This window comes from Sphaeramia orbicularis, chromosome 10, assembly GCF_902148855.1.
Source record: "Sphaeramia orbicularis chromosome 10, fSphaOr1.1, whole genome shotgun sequence".
In the NCBI taxonomy this organism is placed as follows: Eukaryota; Metazoa; Chordata; class Actinopteri; order Kurtiformes; family Apogonidae; genus Sphaeramia; species Sphaeramia orbicularis.
The window spans coordinates 29,420,259-29,441,121 of NC_043966.1; the positions used below are offsets into that span (position 1 = coordinate 29,420,259).

General features: G+C 36.8%; 3 protein-coding genes across 6 annotated transcripts; all 3 read right to left on the reverse strand.

Annotated features, from left to right (window-relative positions):
• Window positions 1–1,168: 1,168 nt before the first annotated feature.
• On the reverse strand, window positions 1,169–4,287 carry LOC115427472 (membrane-spanning 4-domains subfamily A member 4D-like). The gene is made up of 6 exons (XM_030146048.1): window positions 4,060–4,287; window positions 3,794–3,910; window positions 2,160–2,216; window positions 1,938–2,072; window positions 1,722–1,841; window positions 1,169–1,380 (listed from the first exon to the last, which is right to left on the reverse strand). The coding sequence occupies exons 1-6, from the start codon at window positions 4,189–4,191 to the stop codon at window positions 1,330–1,332; spliced, it is 612 nt and encodes a 203-aa protein (XP_030001908.1). The 5' UTR covers window positions 4,192–4,287; the 3' UTR covers window positions 1,169–1,329.
• Window positions 4,288–7,411: 3,124 nt separating this feature from the next.
• LOC115427471 (uncharacterized) lies at window positions 7,412–10,295 on the reverse strand. The gene is made up of 7 exons (XM_030146047.1): window positions 9,936–10,295; window positions 9,597–9,738; window positions 9,334–9,450; window positions 8,655–8,711; window positions 8,441–8,578; window positions 8,225–8,344; window positions 7,412–7,828 (listed from the first exon to the last, which is right to left on the reverse strand). The coding sequence occupies exons 2-7, from the start codon at window positions 9,726–9,728 to the stop codon at window positions 7,778–7,780; spliced, it is 615 nt and encodes a 204-aa protein (XP_030001907.1). The 5' UTR covers window positions 9,729–9,738; window positions 9,936–10,295; the 3' UTR covers window positions 7,412–7,777.
• A 710-nt stretch (window positions 10,296–11,005) lies between these two features.
• tmco6 (transmembrane and coiled-coil domains 6) lies at window positions 11,006–20,814 on the reverse strand. 4 transcript variants are annotated; one of them, XM_030145591.1, is made up of 13 exons: window positions 20,602–20,812; window positions 19,759–19,865; window positions 19,553–19,665; window positions 16,764–16,947; window positions 16,585–16,689; window positions 16,353–16,444; window positions 16,107–16,223; window positions 15,886–16,000; window positions 12,604–12,784; window positions 12,090–12,184; window positions 11,815–11,982; window positions 11,579–11,713; window positions 11,006–11,498 (listed from the first exon to the last, which is right to left on the reverse strand). In XM_030145591.1, exons 1-12 carry the CDS (start codon window positions 20,735–20,737, stop codon window positions 11,594–11,596), a joined length of 1,533 nt encoding a protein of 510 aa, XP_030001451.1. In that variant the 5' UTR covers window positions 20,738–20,812; the 3' UTR covers window positions 11,006–11,498; window positions 11,579–11,593. The 4 variants fall into 4 exon arrangements, with proteins under 4 accessions (XP_030001451.1, XP_030001450.1, XP_030001449.1 ...); XM_030145590.1 differs by having other exon boundaries at window positions 15,886–16,006; XM_030145589.1 differs by having other exon boundaries at window positions 12,090–12,190; window positions 15,886–16,006.
• Window positions 20,815–20,863: the final 49 nt, after the last annotated feature.

The following is a 20,863-nucleotide window of genomic DNA, read 5'->3' on the forward strand; positions in this document are numbered from 1 at the left end:
TTACATTACATGTGAGGGGTGGGGTTTGTTGTGCCTGGCACCACTTGTTAGTCATTATTTTTAAATGTAAATTATCATCTATCACTGTAAAAGAATGTTCACCTCACACTGTACTAATATTTGTTTCTTTGCATTAGTTTTGATTTCTTTTATGCAGAAAAGAATACAATCCAGTCAGAAATGTTTTATTCTACATGTTATTTATTTTATAATTAAAGAGAATGATCATATTCCACATAATGATCCATAGATCAACCAAAACAACCTACATTCCTCATCGGATGCTGGTCAGTTTTAGTCATGATGTCATTTTGAGCACTATTAGGGATATATTATCAAGTGTATCATTGCAGTCTATAGAACCAGGACCATGTATAGATGACGCTGTTATTCCAAGTGTGGAAGTGGAGGCAGAATTGAAGGACAGCAACTCTAGCAGTGATACAGATGATGAGGAAGAAGCATATGAGAGAAAAGAAAAAGGCACACAACATGAAATTTACTTCCATCTGGAGAGTAAAGCTATATTTGAATTTTAATACAATTGTAAAAAAAAAAAAATTCTACATTGTCATTAACAAATTTAATTGACATGGAAAAGAAGGCATTCCCCCACATTTTCTGTGAAGATGTATTCAACAAAATCCACCCACTTGTTGTCTTTTATTGCAATACAAAGTACAAAATGAGGGTCCAGGTTCAGTTTTAATGATGAACATTTGATATGAGGAATGTTACAAATTCATCTTTATAAGCTGCAGCAGCACAATAACTCTGAAAGCAGCAGAAATATTAAATGAAATTTAATTCATTTATAAATTTCATTTAAATTTAATTTCTTTCAACTTTTAATTGACAGATTGACAATAATGTGTGTGACCTCCATTTAGTTGCTAGCCTTGAGACAATTGGTAATGAGTTATAAATGTCTTTGGTTTCTCTGAACCTTATGTAGCCTGTACACAGGTTAATAGTGTTTCACAAGTGGATTTGGACAGCTAGTGTGAAATTAGAAGCATTTCAGAATTTATAAGCATATATTGTTTCTTGAAAAAACTCTACATTGTTCAAATGTAACATAAAGAGCATTATAGATGTGGCTTATAATATTTTTACAATTAGTGCAGTCACACGATACTAAATGAAACCGAATGTGAATGACAATCAGATGTGTGGCTGCCACCAGGTGGCGTAACACTATTGTAGGTAAAGTGATACACACAGTAATGATAAACTGTAGTTCATCAAATGGTTGCATAATAGGTGTAATTTAGCCAGGGAAAGAAAAAATCACTGTTAGTTCAAACTGTACGACTGTGAAAGGTGATCTTAGTTTGCTGCTGTGGGAGTCCCTGGTGGCAGGCTCTGCTGGACAATAACCTGTTGAATAAATTAGGAATGGAACAGGTTATAAAGGAGAAAAATAAGCAATTAAAAGATGACAGTACCATAGCTAGTGAATATGAGTATATTTCAATTGCTAGTTACTAGCTTTTAAAGTTTGAGGAGAGACCACACCAGTAAGAACAGGACATTTAAAAAAGCTACACAAAGTTATTTCTCTCAAACTTTTAGGATTCATCAAAAATAATTACATGAAATCTTGACGGTGACACAAATGCATGGACCAGATTTCATGGTGATTCATCCAGAAGAACATTTCACTAAAAACTACACATATTTGATTTAGATAAAGTATCTATGGAAATTCAATGCATTACCTGTACATTTTCATTTGTAGATTTCAGAGCCATGCGTGCAACAACAATCAAGAAGATGAGAAGCACTAATGCACACAGGGATGAAGTGAGTAGCATGCCTTCAATACCGTACAGCAAATCCTATGGAAAGAAAGAAAAATGTATATATTTCAAAATGTCCATGCCTCCACTTACAAAAACTATTGGTCAAATTACAAAAGAATAGAATGAACTCACCATTCTCACAGTGATCCAATCTGAACGATTCCAGCGCCTTATGCGCTGGTACAAACTCAGCAACACTATTCTGTGGACACCAGAAACTATGATTCCCAAGAGGGAAACCACATACATGGACAAAGACACTGTCATCTGGAAAAAAAAAACACACACACAATAAAGTTATTTGTTGAGACTTTGAATTTATTGTAATGTATATGTCATTTATGCTCTACCTACCATCTTCTTGGATGGATGTAGTCCAGTGTAAATAGACAGGTTTCCACAGACAACAAACTTGACAAAAACAAAAAGAAGAAAAACATTTTCATCTGTCATGAACTGGACATATACTTTGAAGACATTATGAAGACATTTAGCAAACACAAACCTACACTATATCTAATATATACGATATTTCATTTGGTTTATCCATGTCAAAATGAAAACAAAACAAAAACAAAAAACATTAGGGAAATAGTTCCAACATCATATACCAAAGGCTTTTTTTTTAATATGACTGACACAAACCTACATGTGTAATAGTCTCTTTTTATGTTGAAACAACATTTTCTTGACCAGTCAGCAGATATTTTACTAGCTGTAATGCTGTTGTGGATATACAAAATGACGCTTGTACATTTCAGTTCGACACATTTCATTGTGTCGAACTGAAATGTTCATCTGGACCAGGAGCATTAAAACCAGTCTAGCTATTGAATGTTAAAACAACTAAATACATCCCATAAATAAACACATTTTAAATAACGTCAAGCTATCCAGGGCTCCCATGTGCTAGATGTATACTATATACCAGAGTCAAGACCGAGTCTTTGAAATGTTGAGACTGAGTTGAGACCGAGACCATAAAAACCAGTCAGTTTTCATAACCATGATTTAATATCACACCAGTTAATAATCAGCAGTTAGGCCTACAGACGAAGATAGACTGGGAAATGATTATAGGAACAGTCTTCATTAGATATAAACAAATATCACTACAAACATTGAATATCATCATTTTTTGAATGACTGCTTTGTTTTGATGTTAAAATCAGTCAACAAAACAATATGCTGAGAATCAACAATATTTAGTCACTGAACAAAAATATATGCATTTACAACACATCAACAGTTATATTCCATCAGCCCAGTACTGGGTTTGTAACCTTTGCTCATACTACAGTATATTCCACACAGATTTGCTTTCTGCAGATTTTACACTACTGTCTAGAACACACAAAAGAGGCAGCACCAAGGCTCTGCAACCAGGGCCTTGGAGATTTTCTAGGATTAAACTTTGAAGTAGGTGGGCCATTGATATCAGTCATCAAGCTGAAAGACATTTATTCTGCCTTTTTCGTTGGCATTTCCAATAATCGTGCATCTTTCAGTGAGACAAGCAGTGACCTGTCAATCAACTGGGGTGGCACTGGCACCTGGGGTGTCCAATCAGGTTCCAGAGGTGGTCAGTGTCAAGGGACGATTTGAGTTTACGGACAATGTCTATGCATCGACCATAGACCCAAATCATCCATACATGGCTCACATGCTCACCTCACCTGGCAAACGCACGGACGCACGCACGCATGCACGCATGCACGCATGCACACACACACACACACACAATCACGGTTAGCATGCATGGCTCGGTTCTGAAGTAAAGTTAGCTCAGTACTAAGTTTAGCCCAGCCTAGCCTGGGACAGTGGGATCTGGCAGCCGGAGCGGAGCCGGTGCAAAAAAGAGATCTCGAGACCGGACTCCAGTATTACAACACTACTGTATACATGCAATTCTCTTGCTCCTCTACATACAGTAAATGTGGTGCAGAACTGAACAAATTTCAGTCCTGCAGGTATAAGTATGACAGTACCAGAACTCCCTGCCAGAAAGGAGAATATATATTAAGTGAGGTTCTTCTATTTTCACCGGCCAAGTGAAGCTGAAACCCCATCAGGATCTCTGCACATCCAAACAACAAAATGACAATCTGTGAAGGAGGAAGAAGAGGAAGGTAGTAGGATCACACTTTACAGTTCCTCTTTATATTTCTGGAGTTACACTGTGTTTTACTCTCAAATGTTTTAACTATTAATCATGATATTTTCCTAAATGTTTCTGGGTTGTTTGGTGATTTACCCCAAGGCTTCTGGGTTCCATCCGGACAAACCGATGCAGAGGTTTAGTGGACTTCAGCAGCCTGTCACTCATCTGCAGGTTTCCATCCTCTGCTGTGGTTTTTGCTTCTGCTGTTGATCCAGTGTCCTCCATTGTAAACACACTAAGAATGTCTTGGAAGAATGCACTTACCTACCTTTCTTCCCTGTTTAATTCAAAGTGAGACTGATAATAAGAAAGGGAGTGGGTAAGAACAAGAAATGGGAAAATATTTCTAAGATTTGTGGGGGGTTTTTCCTGGGGAGGAGCCAGACTTCTTTCGCTGGGTGCAGACTGAGGCCAGGGAGATTCACTTCCCATTAAGACAAGTGTTGAAATGCAGAGACAGTTACAGATGTCATTACTGCAAATGTGTATTATTTATAAGTTACATCAGATTTAAATATGAAAATATCATGATAGTGGTAGCCATGATAGGCTCCAGCACCCGCGCCAAAAACATATTCTGCAGCATGAATGCATATGACTGTTGATAAAATGTTAGTAAGGTCTGTGATCCTGATATCTGTTTCTTCTGTTCTAATCATTACATTCACATTAATTACCAGGATCAAAATGAAATGTTAGATTTTTACTTCACACCTGGTTTTCCAAAAGGTTAAAGAGCTGTTTTTTAGGTCACAAAATGTCTGATTAAAATACACAACCTGGCCAAAAAAGTCTCACACCTTATTTCAGTGGACTACCTTTAGCTTTGACTACAGCTTGAATTCACCATGGTGTCTCTTTGCAATGGAATATGCACTGTTACAACATCCATTTCTATTCTTTTTTGGACATTTAACATCGCTGAATTTAGACCAACCGCAGCAACCCCAAATCATAACACTGCTCCCACAGGCTTGTTTTGTAGGAACTAGGCATGATGGGTAATTGCTTCATTCATCTCTCTTCTCACCCTGAGGCACCCATCACTCTGGAACAGGGTCAGTCTGGACTCATCAGATCACATGACCTTTTTCCAATGAAACACAGTCCGGTCTTTATGCTCTTTGTCAAACTGATGGATGTTTGTGAAACATGAAGCGCCTCACTGCACCAGTTACAGTTGAAGAACTAGTAGCTGAAACACATTATTAACTTAGGTTATTATCCAATAGAAGGCTCTTAACTATTTGCTTGGTTACACCGATATAGGACCGGGACCAGGGTGTGTATGATATGTAGAGGGGAGAACTCACTTGTAAAACATGGAAGCATGTTTTTGCCAGGTTGGAAAAATGAAATTTACAAGTTTCTTATTAAAATAAGAACCTTATAACATGAAAAGATTCATGTTTTCAAGTTTTTTGCCAAACCAGGCAACTGAGATAATGGATCCTGCCACACATCCTCAACTTGTGCTGATTCTACACAGTACGTCCTTCCTGCTCATTTCCCAGATATGATAATGGAGCTGGTGTTAGGTGTTATGTGCTGCAGGTTTTCACAGGCAGTTATAAGTTGTGATTCCACATTCACTGGTATGCACATCCACTAAACCTCATAATGCTGAAGGCCACCACTCACATATTCAAAGTGAGAGTGTTTTCTTACCTAAGTGTATTTTACCAGCTTTTTTTTCTTGGTCACCCAAGCAGACAGGTGTTCTGGATGAAGTACAGAGCCACAGATCACCACCATCCAGCAACAACAGATTCAACTTTCACATCCATTCCATTAAAGATGTGCTTGAAAAATAGATTTTTATCCAAGTACTGCTAAAGAGATATGAGCCTTTGCTACTAGTTTAAGATAAAGATTTTATGTAATTTTTACAACTTCATGGCATCATGTCACACATGGACCTCCTGTACTTCAAGCTCCAGAAGAGTGACATTGATGACAATAGCCATATTCCTGATATTACTGACATTTTGTTACTCAGTTAGTTGTTTTTCTTTTTAGATCCCTCAGCAAATTCAGAAGAGTTAAACTTCTTGTGTTGGATAAGGGTATGAGCATCTGTCTCTCTAACCCAGGGGTGTCAAACTCATTTTAATTCAGGGGCCAGATTCAGCTAAATTTGATCTGAAATGGGCCGGACCAGTAAAATAAGAGCATAATAATATATAAATAATGTCATGTCAACTCCAAACTTTTCTCTGTGTTTTAGAGCAAAAAAAGTAAATTTACATTATGAACAGGTTTACATCTACAAACTATCCTTTCAAAAGATGTGAATAACATGAACAAACTGAAAAAACAAGTGTAATTTTAACAATATTCTGCCTCAGTTTATCGTTTACACATAAACATTATAACTTACAGATCACAGTGGATCTACAAACACAGAAAACATCTAGTAACAGGCAGAATATTATTAAAATTGTACTTGCTTCTCTGAAGACATATTCACATTTTTTTTTGCAAAATTATACTTTTTTTTAGTGTAAATACATGAAAATATTTACATTTACAAACAGAAACATTTGGAGTTGTCATTATTTTTAAGTTATGATAGTATTTTGCTGGTCTGACCCACTTGAGATTGAATTGGTCTGAATGTGGAACCTGAACTAAAAGAATTGTCAATATCTTAGTGTCATTTTTGCATTTCACAAATTCATCCCAAAGGCCAGACTGGACCCTTTAGCGGGCCGGATTTGGCCTCCGGGCCGCATGTTTGACACCTGTGCTCTAACCCATAAAGACCCAAACAGCCATTGGTGACCAAAACCATCTCCTGATCTAAACTGTTTAATACCTGTTGATCCATTAATCCTATCAATACATGTAAACAATTGGTGTAAAATGCAGTTTGTCATCTTTTTATGATCATCAGATATGAGCCATTTGGATGTTCAGAGGCTCCATAGTAAACGTGGACACACCATCATCTTCTACAATTATGATTCAGCAGTAAAACCCATGGAGTTTGATAAATGACAGTGGATGGACACACTTGATGTATGTTTAGTTAATGATATTGTTGCTGGAAAAAAAACCCATATTCTTCAGTTTCCTCTGTTTCTTATATTTAGATATAATAACCCTCAACATTAATCTGAGCTTTTATGAACAGCTACATTATAAGAAAATTAAATGTAGGAAAAGACTTGATTTTCACTGACAAAAATGCAAAGTACAGAAGATAATATTCCAATAAATGACGATAAATCACTTAAGAAAGGTTAAATAAAGAGAAAATAAATTTAGGAACTGCCACAAAAGTAGCACTGGGTCTTTATGGGTTAAGAATGACTAATGCAACTCATTGTGAGAGCAGTTTAATTTTACTCTCTGTCAAGAATGAGTTTGCACAGAGACGACAGAGGTTGAGTGAAAAGAAACCAGGTATGATACATTTAGTGAAGCACTGCACAGACTTTCATCACTTCCAACTGGAACACAGCATATTTAATAGAAAATCACACAGATGAAGAAAAGCTGCACAAACATAAATCAGTCTGTTCTCTGCATTGTACATATTAAAGCCGATAATGATCAGACAAGTGGACGACTCAGTGGAAGTATCTGTTGTGTCTGCCTACCAGTATTAACTAACATCAATGTACAACACACATTCAAGGCTTGAATTAGATTTTTTACAATGTAAATTGTGAAACATAATCAGTAAATACCACAAGTACGCATCAGCATTATCAGAGATTAGTGGTTAAAATGTCCATCAAATGTATTAGAAATAGCAATATATTTCTGGTTTACGGTCTTTTTAAGATTAGTGCAGTCACACATCCTAGTTTGCTGCTGTGGGAATCCCTGGTGGCAGGCCCTGCAGGACAATAACCTGTTGAAGAAATTGAAATGGAACAGATTATAAAAGAGAAAAAAAGGCTATTAAATGATGATTGTACCATAGCTAGTGAATATGACTATTTTTCAGCTGTCATAGTAAATGTGGATTCAGTCAAGAGTGATTTTATGATGATTATAAGACACTTAAGAAGAAACTTGTCTCATACGAACTTTTAAAATCTGAGGAGAGACCACACCACTAAGAGCAAGACACTAAAAAAACTCATTTGTCTTAACATTTAGGATTTATCAAAGTAATTATATGAAATCCTGAGGGTGACACAAATGCATGGACCAGATTTCATGGTTCTTCATCCAGAAGAACATTTCACTAAAAACAACACATATTTGATTTAGATAAAGTATCTATGAAAATTCAACGCATTACCTGTACATTTTCATTTGTAGATTTCAGAGCCATGCGTGCAACAACAATCAAGAAGATGAGAAGCACTAATGCACACAGGGATGAAGTGAGCAGCATGCCTTCAATACCATACAGCAAATTCTATGGAAAGAAAGAGAAATGTATATATTACAAAGTGTTCATATCTCCACTTACAATAACTATTAATCAAATTACAAAAGAATAGAATTAACTCACCATTCTCATAGTGGCCCACTCTTCATGGTGGGACCAGTACCTTATGAACCTGAAATAACTCAGACAATGTATTCTGAAGATGCAAGAAACTAAGATTCCCAAGACGGAAACCACATACATGGACAAAGACACTGTCATCTGGAAAAAAAACATAAAGTCATTTGTTGAGACACTGAATTTATTGTAATGTATATGTGATTCATGCTCTACCTACCATCTTCTTGGATGGATGTAGTCCAGTGTAAATAGACAGGTTTCCACAGACAACAAACTTGACAAAAACAAAAAGAAGAAAAACATTTTCATTTGTCATGAACTGGACATATACTTTGAAGACATTATGAAGACATTTAGCAAACACAAACCTACACTATATCTAATATATATGATATTTCATTTGCTTTATCCATGTCAAAATGAAAACAAAACAAAACAAAAATAAAATCAAAAACAAAAACAAAAAACATTAGGGAAATACTTCCCACATCACACACTGAGTTTTTTTTAATATGACTGACACAAACCTACATGTGTAATAGTCTCTTTTTATGCTGAAACAACATTTTCTTGACCAGTCAGCAGATATTTTACTAGCTGTAATGCTGTTGTGGATATACCAAATGATGCTTGTACATTTCAGTTCGACACATTTCATTGTGTTGAACTGAAATGTTCATCTGGACCAGGAGCATTAAAACCAGTCTAGCTACTGAATGTTAAAACAACTAAATACATCCCATAAATAAGCACATTTGAAATACCAACATCAAACTATCTAGGGCTCAAATGTGCTAGATTTATACTATATACACGCAATTCTCTTGCTGCTCTAGATAAATGTGGTGCAGAACTGAACATATTTCAGTCCTGCAGGTATGAAAGTATGACAGTACCAGAACTCCTTGCCAGAAGGGAATATATATTTGAAGGGAAGTTCTTGTACGTTCACTGGCCATGTGAAGCTGAAACCCCATCAGGATCTCTGCACATCCAAAAATCAAAACGACAATCTGTGAAGAAGGGACAAGAGGAAAATAAATGGATTGCAGTTTACAGTTTCTTTTTATATTCCTGGTGTTACACTGTTTTACTCTTAAATGTTTAACTATTAACTATGACATTTTCCTGAATGTTTCTGGATTGTTTGGTGACTTACCCCAAGGCTTCTGGGTTCATTCCGGACAAACCGATGCAGAGGTTTAGTGGACTTCAGCAGCTTGTCACTTATCTGCTGGTTTCCATCCTCTGCTGTTGTTTTTGCTTTAGCTGTTGATCCAGTGTCCTCCATTGTAACCACACTAAGAACGTCCAGAGGAAAAATTGTTTTTGACTAATATGTTTATCTGACAACACTGATTATATTTTGCAACTATGCAAGTTAAATCAGGAGAGACAGAAGCTGAAATCCAGAAAGTGGACTGTAATATGCAAGAACGGAAAAGTTCTACAAAGATATCAAGGACTATATTGAAAAAATAATAATTCAGTAACTCACCTTGCTTCAGTGTTTCAAGCTAAGAGTGTGAAAGATAATAGGAAAGGAACGCTGTGGGTGGGAATATGAAATGGGGAAATGAAAGTCAGAGATTTTTTGTTTTTTTCATTCAGGAGGGGAGAAAGCACTTCGTTTGCAGGATATAGACTGATGCCAGATCCCACAGAACTGTGTTGTTTATCATCTGTCTTTGCTGAGGCTGCTCTTTGCACAATGTTCTCTCAGTCTGCCAGTTAAGTTCACTTCCTATAAATGCAAGTGTTGAAATGTAGGGACAGTTACACATTTCATTTTCATGAATGTAAATCCACATAGTGTGGAACAGTTAAATAAGATACTATATAAATAGGTGCAAAATGTGAAAAAAGGTTGGATAATAAAATTATATTATGCTATGGTAGTGAATTCGATATGGGAAGTTAAAAATATTCGCAAACATTAATTTGTTAAAGTACAGATATAACTGTTAATAAAATGTTTGTCGCTATAATTGAGTGAGTCATGAATAAAATCTATGGCCTTTCTGATTCTTTGCTTTTGTCTTAATCCTTGTCATTATTGTCCTTAATATTTACAATTATCACTTGTTTTTTTAATTTATATTTTATATTATTCATTCATTCATTCATTTTCTGAACCCGCTTTATCCTCACTAGGGTCACGGGGGTCGCTTGGAGCCTATCCCAGCTACTTATGGGCGAAGGCGGGGTACACCCTGGACATTTTGCCAGTTCATCGCAGGGCTGACCAACAATCACTCTCACATTCACACCTATGGGCAATTTAGATTAACCAATTACCCTATCAGTGCATGTCTTTGGATGGTGGGAGGAAGCTAGAGTACCCGGGGAGAACCCACGGAGATACGGGGAGTACATGCAAACTTCACACAGAAAGCTCCCACACCCGTTGACTGGTGTTGGAATCAAACCCAGGGCCCTCTTGCTGTGAGGCAAGAGTGCTAACCACTGCACCACCGTGTCGTCCTGTCGAATTTATATTATATTGTAATAATATTTTATTCTAGTGGACAAGAAGGGTGAATCTAGGACAAACAACCCATGCAGTGATATCAGAAACAATTTTTATTCATGCATAATCTATATGTCAGAATGATGGATTTATTGAGCGTAGAAAAACACATTTTATTTTAAAAATTCATCACCAGAAAACTTGTGGTTTATATAACCTGGTTCTACACATTTACAGTCATTTTTCATCCTCTGCAGTTGCACATACTGTCTGTATTTACAGTCAGATGAAAGTCTGACATGCACAAAAATAAATAAGCTTCAGTCTTTTAATTGATTGTACTGTTTTCACCTATGACCACAAGTTTATGTTAAGGTTTGTAAATGTATACATGACAAGACAAGACAGCTACCTGCTTTGGTAAATGACAAAATAATATGACACATTTAGAGATCTTAAAAACATTGCTCAAGGCATTGAGGGACTTAAATATTTCAAAATAGCTTATGATATTTCAAGTCTGACACTACTGTGTAGCAACACAAGATCCGATCCCCCTGAATGTCATATTGGATGGTGGTTGTCGTCCATCTGGAACACAGCAGAAGTTGATGTCAGTTTTAAAGTATAAATATGCCTAAATTCATCCAAAATAACTAAAGGGTCCTTACAGTGTAGGAGTCGGTCTAGGACAGTAGTTTGTGCTCTAGTAGGTAAGCTGCTCTCCTCCTCATCTCTCCTTCACTGTTGTACTGAATGGCTTCTATCAATGAAAGCCCACCTTGCTTCACAAACTCCTCCGCTACCTGAGGGGCAACAGTCACTGATCATCCAATAGGCAATGTGGGCAAAAGTAAAAGTCAGTTCTCATCAGTTTCATTTCACCCTCTCCCATTTCTTTGCTTACCTGAGGGCAACTAGTGACCAACATGAACAGGACGTCCAGACTCAGGGTCACCATTTCTGGGTCTGCCATTTTAAGTGTGGCACAGAGCGCTGACAGCAATCCAAGCTGGATCAGCTGAACACAGAACTCCTTTTTCTTGTGGGCAATATTAGCAAGGACCCTGAGAATCTGTGCACAAATAGCATATTTTATTTTATGGGTGTGAGGCATTATGTACAAAAAGAAAAGTCATTTTTCATATGTGCAGTAAAGTATGAGAACAGCCTTAGCTTTACCATCGTATTGATGCCTTGTGAGAAAGGCAGAAGCTGTATGAGTCCAGGAACCAAGTTGAGAGTCAGAAGAGCAGAGCAGAATTCAATGGAGTGAGCTGGAGCAACAGAGACATGAAAAAAAAATGAAAAAATAAATCCCACTACATGTGACAAATCTTTCATTCATTGTCCAAACTATTTAATCCTTGAGAGGACTGTGAATGTGCTGGAGACTACAAATCTTTAAATATTCAAAACTGATCAAACAGCAGAATATTATACGCATTAGCAACTGTGTAATGGCACATAAGCTAACTGTCTACCTTCTATATGAAACGTAGTCAAACTACTGATAAAGATCACTTAAACAGGAAAAGTGATGTCACTGAAGTGCTGCAAGAGGTAGAGAGTGATCACCCAGAGAGATAGAATCGCTGGTAATTATATCTGGGCTCTCTCTTTACACAGGATGATGATCAAAGTCAGTGCAGATCTAAATGCTTAGAAGAGGAGCAGGAATCAGAGGTGATCTAACCTGTCAGGTTGTTTAGGACCCAGGCCGTCTCTCTGGCCAAGGCCGGCTGAGTGTGCAGGTAAGCCTGAAGAAGGGCACACAGAGCAGCTGGGAGGCGAACGTCATCCACTTGAGCAATCAGATCGTCCACTGGACATGACGACAGGAGGTTTCCAACACACCGCAGCAGAGGACAGATGAGCTACACAGAGAGAACACATTTAACATCTTTATATGTCAGTAAAGGTAAACAATGAAACAGACATTTCACATATAAGGTAAAAACAATACATTTAAAGATGTGGGATCTGCACATTGTACTTTATTATTGCATTTAAAACACTGAAATAATTACATTGATAAAGATTTCAACAATTTGTTACAATGAAAGTCAAAGTATAGTGACACATTGCAATTGATGAAGAAAAAATATTTGTCTGCCTTATCAATAACACAATTTGATACTTTTTCATAATGAAACACAGCCAAGCTAGGTGCTCAAACATGAGAAGGGGGTTTAAAAAACACTCAATTTGATAAAAAAAAATCAACAAATTTGACAAAATTGCACAAAATTTAACACAAACTCATCCAAATGAAGAAACACACATATACACAGATATGTACAAAAGTCCCCTGTAACAACATCTGCATTTCTGTTGATATATTTATACAAACACACATTTGCATTCTATATAAATATAATCACGCTTGAATCTCAGCCGTGATGTAACATCATGGATGGGACTCAGAGCTGATCTAATTTCTCTAATCTGAGAAATCTATAAACATCAGAGGATGACATAGACACTGGCCTTCAAAAAATTAGAGAGAAATATTTGTTAGTGATGTTAAATTATCTTCTTTGAGTCTGCCCAAAGAAAACACAGGTGTTAACTGGTTTCTTGAGTAATTTATGAGTTTTTTAGTTGGAAATGGTTGCTGTTTAAAAAAGAAATGACAAATAGCTTGATGGATAACATGAACGGATGGCAGACAAAAAAGCAAAAGGAACCACTCTAACATCTAAGTGATAAAAGCATAAATTTGGTGAAAAAATGTTGAATGGTCTTATAGTTATGGTTCAGAAACAAAATGATGACAGATGTGCTGATAGCCACACTCATCTGCATTAAATGCATTGCTGATAAAAGTTAAATAAATACTTTGTTCCTATGATTTGTGGAATAGAAACAATGAAAAATGCTTCAGTTTAGAGCTGCATATGTGTATTTTAAGGCTAAAAATCATACACACTGTTATTAATCTGTGATAAAACAGTATGGCTGATCCTTCTTACAAAAAGTTGAGCTTATTTGAAGTATAAACACAAGGTATGGTTGTTTCTGAGCTGAGGGGGGAGGAAGAAGCAAAGGTAAACCCTTTCAAATCAAACTTTGGATAAGAGTCTGTGGAGATGAAATCAGAGCCGTTTGACAGAAGTGGAGTGGCTCCCTGCCCTCGTGGAGCTGCAACCTGGAGGGAGTAGACAACACAAACAGGTAAATATGTGATAACACCGTGAGTGCGTGGATATGAAATTTTAACATGTCCAATCATCAAACTGTTTGTTATGAAAAATCTGCTGCATACTGATGACACTGTTAAAATACCATACCAAAATTCACCTTGTCCCAAATTTTTTTTTTAAAAATTATGATATACAAGCAGTTTTTCTGTCTCCTATTTCAATAAACAAAAAATATCCCCTTGAATGTGCTCAAGTTTTCACATTAAACTAACTTTGTTTCAGTTTGTAGGTAGAATATTGATGCAATCGGAATCAGTTTTCTGATTATTAATAAAAGTTTAAACGGAATATAGCATATGCAGCTAAATGCATGACATACATTTAGCTTAATACTAAATCTAAAATCCCAACAAAACAATGCAGGACATAGCTATAACAGTCACTTTTCTAATCAGGATCAGGGAAATCAGGTTGAAAAATAAAAGAATTCCTTTAAATTAAGGACAGGCAAATGTCTCACTTTTTGGATCAAGGCTTTCAGAAATCAACCTAATAGTGTAAAGACGATGAAATACAACAAAAGAGACTTGAAGATTATTTGCCTGGTGCCTGTAGACCTTAATGTCCCAACATTCAGACAAACATTCAACAACATGTCAGACATTTATCAGGTGTGAATAAGAAACACATGCATGTTTTCTACTCACCGGTGGACGATCAGAGGTAGATGGAGGTGCTCTGACTGACTGTGAGGTAGCATACTGACTATGGTCTGCAGGCTGAGTTGTACCCTACAATTAAACGATCATATTCAGATAAAAAAAGCCGCAAAAAGAGTTGCTCTGAGTGCTTTTTTGAAATACTTACATGGTAAGACAGAGCGGGTACTGCTGCAGACTGAGCAGTGGAGCTCTTTGCACAACAGCATGCTTTAACACAATAGCAGAAAATCCACCCAAAGATAATACCAGCAGGAATAACAGCATAAATCCAACTAGGAATTTGTCCTGTTAGAGAAGAATAGACATTATCAGATACAAATATTACTTATAAATGAATAAAATGTTTGCTTCAATAGTAGAACATGCATGCCTAATTGTCATTCAACAAATGAAGAAAAATCATTCCAAAGATAACCTCAGCAGCAGTTATAACTTAGATTAATAGTGATTGCTTACCTGTAAAGTTCATCTCCACAGGTGGGGCTGTGATTTAAATTGACGTAAAAACCTTGGTCCAGGATTAAATATGTTCAATTTTCTATTTCTATATTAAGTTTATAGAGTCAGGTGTATCAAGACAAAAGTGCTAGTGCTCACATAACGGAAATGGTGAAAACACTCTGAACCAGGAAGTGATAGTACTTGGTAGTAATGTGGTTGTGCTGCCCCAGTTTTCATAGTAAAAAAAAAAAGTTTTAAAGAAAAAGAAAAAAAAAAAAAAAAAGAATATGAATTTTACATACAGTATAGGGTATTTCTTTTAACTTCTTCAGATTTCAGGTAACTTATAAGTAATAAAAATTAAACAAAAGTGAACACAGGATTATACTTTCAGAGATGCAGATTCAATGTAACTCTTCTGTGTGTTATAAAATGATCACGACTATAAGTGCAATATCTAGACCACAGCGGAAAAAACAGATCAACAAGAAACAGCCAAATACACACAATCACTTTTACAATATCAAATTTGGTCAGTGTTTCTGGGAAAAATGACAATGCAAATAACTGCAAATAATGCCAGAATTTTTTTTTTTTATGGATCTGTAAAATAAAGTTTGTGAAACAAGTGAAGTGCCTGGTGAAAAGAATCTGAGAACGAGCTCTTACCAGCTCCATTCCCTCCTCTTTTTTTCCATCGGCAACAACACCACCTATTGACACTAAGAGGGAACTGCATTGCAAAAGGGCCCCATGACACAACAACACTCTGCCATCCACAGCGCTTTGTCTAGGAAAAGACAGAAAATGAACAAAGCGTCAATATTAGGTGTTAAAAGTATCTAAAGGCCAATCCGACATTTATGTCTCATTAACATCCAATTATTCACCTGCTAGTGAGATAATGCAGACACCAGGCACACTCAATGGCAGGAGCCAGGCCAAACTGTGGGTCAGGAGTAAGCACCGATAATAAAAGTGAAGGCAAACTCGAGGCCAGGACCGTACTGCAGAGAGAAAAACCATCAACTGACGGTTTACGCTGTCGTGACTCACTAGGAAGTTGTTTCAACACTATTTTGTAACCATGCAAAGACAGTGATTTCCTGAGAACCAGCGTGCCATTAACTGCTTACGGGATAATTTTTTCTGCCGCATCTCTGTTCTGTAGCAGCTGAGAAAGTGTGAAACCCACAGCTTCCACCAAGGCCAGATTATGTCTCTGGTTCTGGACACAAAGAGTCACATATCGACAAAATATTTTATCTTGTGTGGAAATAGAGCTTTCACTGTTAAATTCTACAGAGTAAAATGCTCAGACATGCTGAAGGCAAACTTAATAAGTGTAACTGAGCTTTTTTAGTTTACCTCCAAACAGCTGGTCAAAGCAGGTATGATTCCCTGGGCAAGAAGCTTCTCTGTAACTACATCACTGTCTGGACACAGGTTCCCCAGTGTGTAAAGACACAGCTCCTGCATAAACACACAAACTGTCAGAAATCTACGAGTACAACATTAAATTCTGCTTGGTATGAGAGGGCACTCACTGTAAATCTGGTGCTTTGGCCCGATAGATAGGTGAGCAGGTAAGGGGTGACGGGCAGACAGGCAGGGGCCACAGTAGCGTGGGGAGAGTGAGACAACTCGTGAAGACACTGAACGGCCTGAAGGCGACACTGAGCGTTAGAGCCGGTGAGCAGCCCAACCAGCAGATGCATACTCTTCCCCTGCCTTAAAGAAAGACAGATCAAACACAGACATGAAACAAGGCCATTTTCTGTGGTGGACTTTTACTTAAAGGACTGATATTTTGCTTTTTTCAATGGAATTATGCATTTTAAAACATTTCACTGTGGTCTACATAAACTGTAAATGCTCTGCTTGGGTCTGAATTCTTCATTAATTCAACTCCACAGGTCCATCTTCAATCCTATTTCGGAGTAATGACACCAGAAAGGTAATTTTGAGCGCTGGCCCTTTAAATGCAAATGAGCCACTTCACGCCCCACCCCCTCAAGGTTGCTGACCGTGCTTTCTGTCCCGTTCAGCCACTTGAGCTTGTTAATACAACCAACAATTAAACATTTTTGGTAATCGGCTCAAAGTTTGGACATATTTTCAGTATGGACTACAACCACTGCTGCTGACAAACAGTTATGTCGTACTCGGAGAAATGTTCGTCAAAAGTCTTGACCCTATATGTGCAAATGTCATGATGTAACTAGTTATAAAACGTAACAAATTAAGAAGGAATTGAAACGGGTTGTAGAAATCCACTTGATTTTTGCCAAAATGAATATAAAGATAGCTTTGTAGCACCTGGAGGGTTCAAATTCAAACTTTTTGAACTATTAGCATCCAAATACACAAATAAATGTACCAAAGACTAATAAAAGTGGGTTTAGCAAAATATGACTCCTTTAAGGTCCAGTGTGTAAGATTTAGGAGGTTGCTTCCACAGAGTCCGCCATGTTTCTACAGTGACTAAGAACAGACATTTAACGGCAGGTGGTGTCCAGTATTGTCATATTAAAATGTTACAACCCTTTAATTAAAAACCCAGCATGGACAACACAAGAACTTCCTGTATTATTGTAGACAACATAATGGAGGGAAGGGTGATGTGCAGTTTACTGCAATCTGCAAACCCGCTGCTAGATTAGATTTGTCAGAATTATTTGAGAGAACTGTGATGTATTACATAACACAAAATAACATATTTTAACATTATTTCCACTATTTGACTCACACTCTTTTAATGACATCATCCTGTTGCGTTCAGTTCTTCTTCTCTTATGAGATCAACGTAGAACTAAGGTCACTTAATTTACTTTGCTTTTAAGTAGTAGTACATGGGTACTACTTAATGGTACTCCTTCTTCATGAGGTATATATATACATAAATAAACTACTATTAGACTGATGGTGGCATAGACAGAACTAACAATAATATTTTAATTGAAATTATTTGACAAGTAATTGTCAGATTTCAGTATAGTAACAACCTTATGTTAGACGTGAGTAAATATAACACACTGACCATTAAAATAAATGTATAGTATCACAGTGGGAACTCATATACATATGAAGTGATTAAATGAAAAGTTCACTTGAGTAAAAATGCTAAATTATTAGTATCAAAATACACTTAAAGAATCAAGAATAAAAGTGCAGACTGGGCAGAATAATAGATAATGGAGGTGTATTAATAGTGATGTATGGAAAAGGATTAGGGCCACTAGAAAAAAATACAAATAAAGGTACAATATATTTTTTCTATAATTATTCCGGGAAAAAAAAAAAATCAGAATTCTGAGATTAAAGACAGAATTTTTACTTTTTTTCCTCAGAATTCTGAAAAAAATAAAAATTCTGACATTCAGGGAGAGTGCCACTTTTGCTTTATGGCATGCTGGAGGAGTACAGCAGGCTGACATAATGAAAGATTTAGGTGACTTTAAATGCATCCGAGGGGTTCTGGAGGAAGCTATTTCATTCATTCATTCATTCATTTTCTGAACCCGCTTTATCCTCACTAGGGTCACGGGGGTCGCTTGGAGCCTATCCCAGCTACATAGGGGCGAAGGCGGGGTACACCCTGGACAAGTCGCCAGTTCATCGCAGGGCTGACATATAGAGACAAACAATCACTCTCACATTCACACCTATGGGCAATTTAGATTAACCAATTAACCTATTAGTGCATGTTTTTTGCATGTTTGAAGCTATTTCACTATAAGCAAAAGGAAGGGAAACAGATATCAGTGGCTTTTTCTTCAAGTTTACATAAACAAGTTTCAAAACATAACATTCATTCACCTTTGGCACATATGAGAAAAAAGTCAAAATTCAAAGATTAAAGTCAGAATGCTGACTTTTTTTCTCAAAATTCTCACTTTAATCTCGGAATTCTGACTTTTTTTCTTAGAATTCCGACTTTAATCTCAGAATTCTGACTTTTTTCTCAGAATTCTGACTTTTTTCCCATAATAATAATAGAAAAAATATTTTGGACCTTAATTTTTGTTTTCCAATGGCCCTAATCCTCTTCTGTAGTAATGCATTAATGTGTACTGTGAATGTGTTTAATTGACCTATATAGTGCAGGGCAGTATCATTTACAAGTTGATTTTTGTTCTATCGTAATAAAGTGAATCTAAGTAAAAAGTAATGAAGAAGAGGAGTAAAGTATAATATTTGCCTCCAAAATATAGTGGAGTAGAACAGCTATACCATTGTGTAGAAGTATAAAGTAGAAGACAATAGAAATACTCAAGTGTAGTGTAGTGACTTCTTTTTATGCCTTTTGTTGTGGTGTCAAATGTTACCAACATACTTGATGAAGGTGAGCTGTGCTGAAGGGTCACGTAGAGCTTTACTCAAGGCTTTCAGGTCAGCTTCCTTCTCTGGCCCACTGTGCTGAAGCTTGAGGAACAAACTGACCACATCCTGTGGAAAATAAGGAGCAACTTCTCACAGATCAGGATATTTTATTGTAACTGACCTACGCACAGATTATCTACCATTGCATCAGACACTCACCTGTCCTGCAGAGTTAGTTTCCATGGTGACCTCTGGATGCTCTTCATCGTCATTCAGCAGGAGTCTCTTGCTCACTAGTTGTCTGTCTCTGCGGGCCTGCCTCAGAGCTGCAGGAAAACACTCACATATTCAACAGTCCCTCCTCATTCACCTCTGAGTAGACTTAATACACAATGCAAAAATAAAATAATTGTCGACAAAAAGGGATCAAAATGTTGGAAAATACCAGTGGGTTTTCTCCTGCTTATTTTTTTGGGTGTGAAGGAAAAAAAAAAAAAAGTAGTGATAAGAACAATAGTTGTTGGTGTTGTGGTTACTTTATTTATTTAGAATTTTATTTTATTTTTTACATTTTTTTTCTCCCTCTTCTGGTGAAATGGACATTGCTTTGGTGAGGCTGTTAAATGTAAGTGAGGCTTAGAGTAATGTCAGGAGGTTGAAATGGTGCAATACATGTTAGGGGAAAGAGGGTAGGATTAAAAAAGTGTTTAGTTTTTCCCACTCCTTTGATGTATAAATAGCACTAAAAATTTATTAAACATTTCTTTTGTATTATAGGATAAATTTCCTTTTATGCTTTCGCTGTTTAATGTTGATAGGTTGCTTCGGACATTTGTTTTGTTGGTTGTTGTATTGTGATTTTTACATGTGCGAAAAAACATTCATTCATTCAAGTACACATTCAACTGAAGGAGATTTAGCAGAGTCAGATATACTCGGTGATCAATGCATCCAGTACTAAATATCTTACAGATGTTAGAGATGGGAATTGTTTGATATCATTGTTTCTAAGGCTGCTCATTGTAGTTTATCGAGCAGCAAAGTAAACATCGTAGACATTACCATTCTCTTGCTCTCGTCTCTTCGACCGGAACTGCTCCGAACTGTCACCATGACGACCAGCTTTGTGTCGGACTTTGTTTAATCTCCACATTATTTTTTTTGTCAGAGAAAGGTAATTAAGTTGAATCTTGAACATAACCCATGTTGTTGCATTCCTTCTGTGTATCCTGTACAGCCTGCAGCAGCAGAAACGCACTAACGTCAACACAGGATACGTAACACTTCCGGGTTACTGCACCACGTGACCGCACTGACCACACCC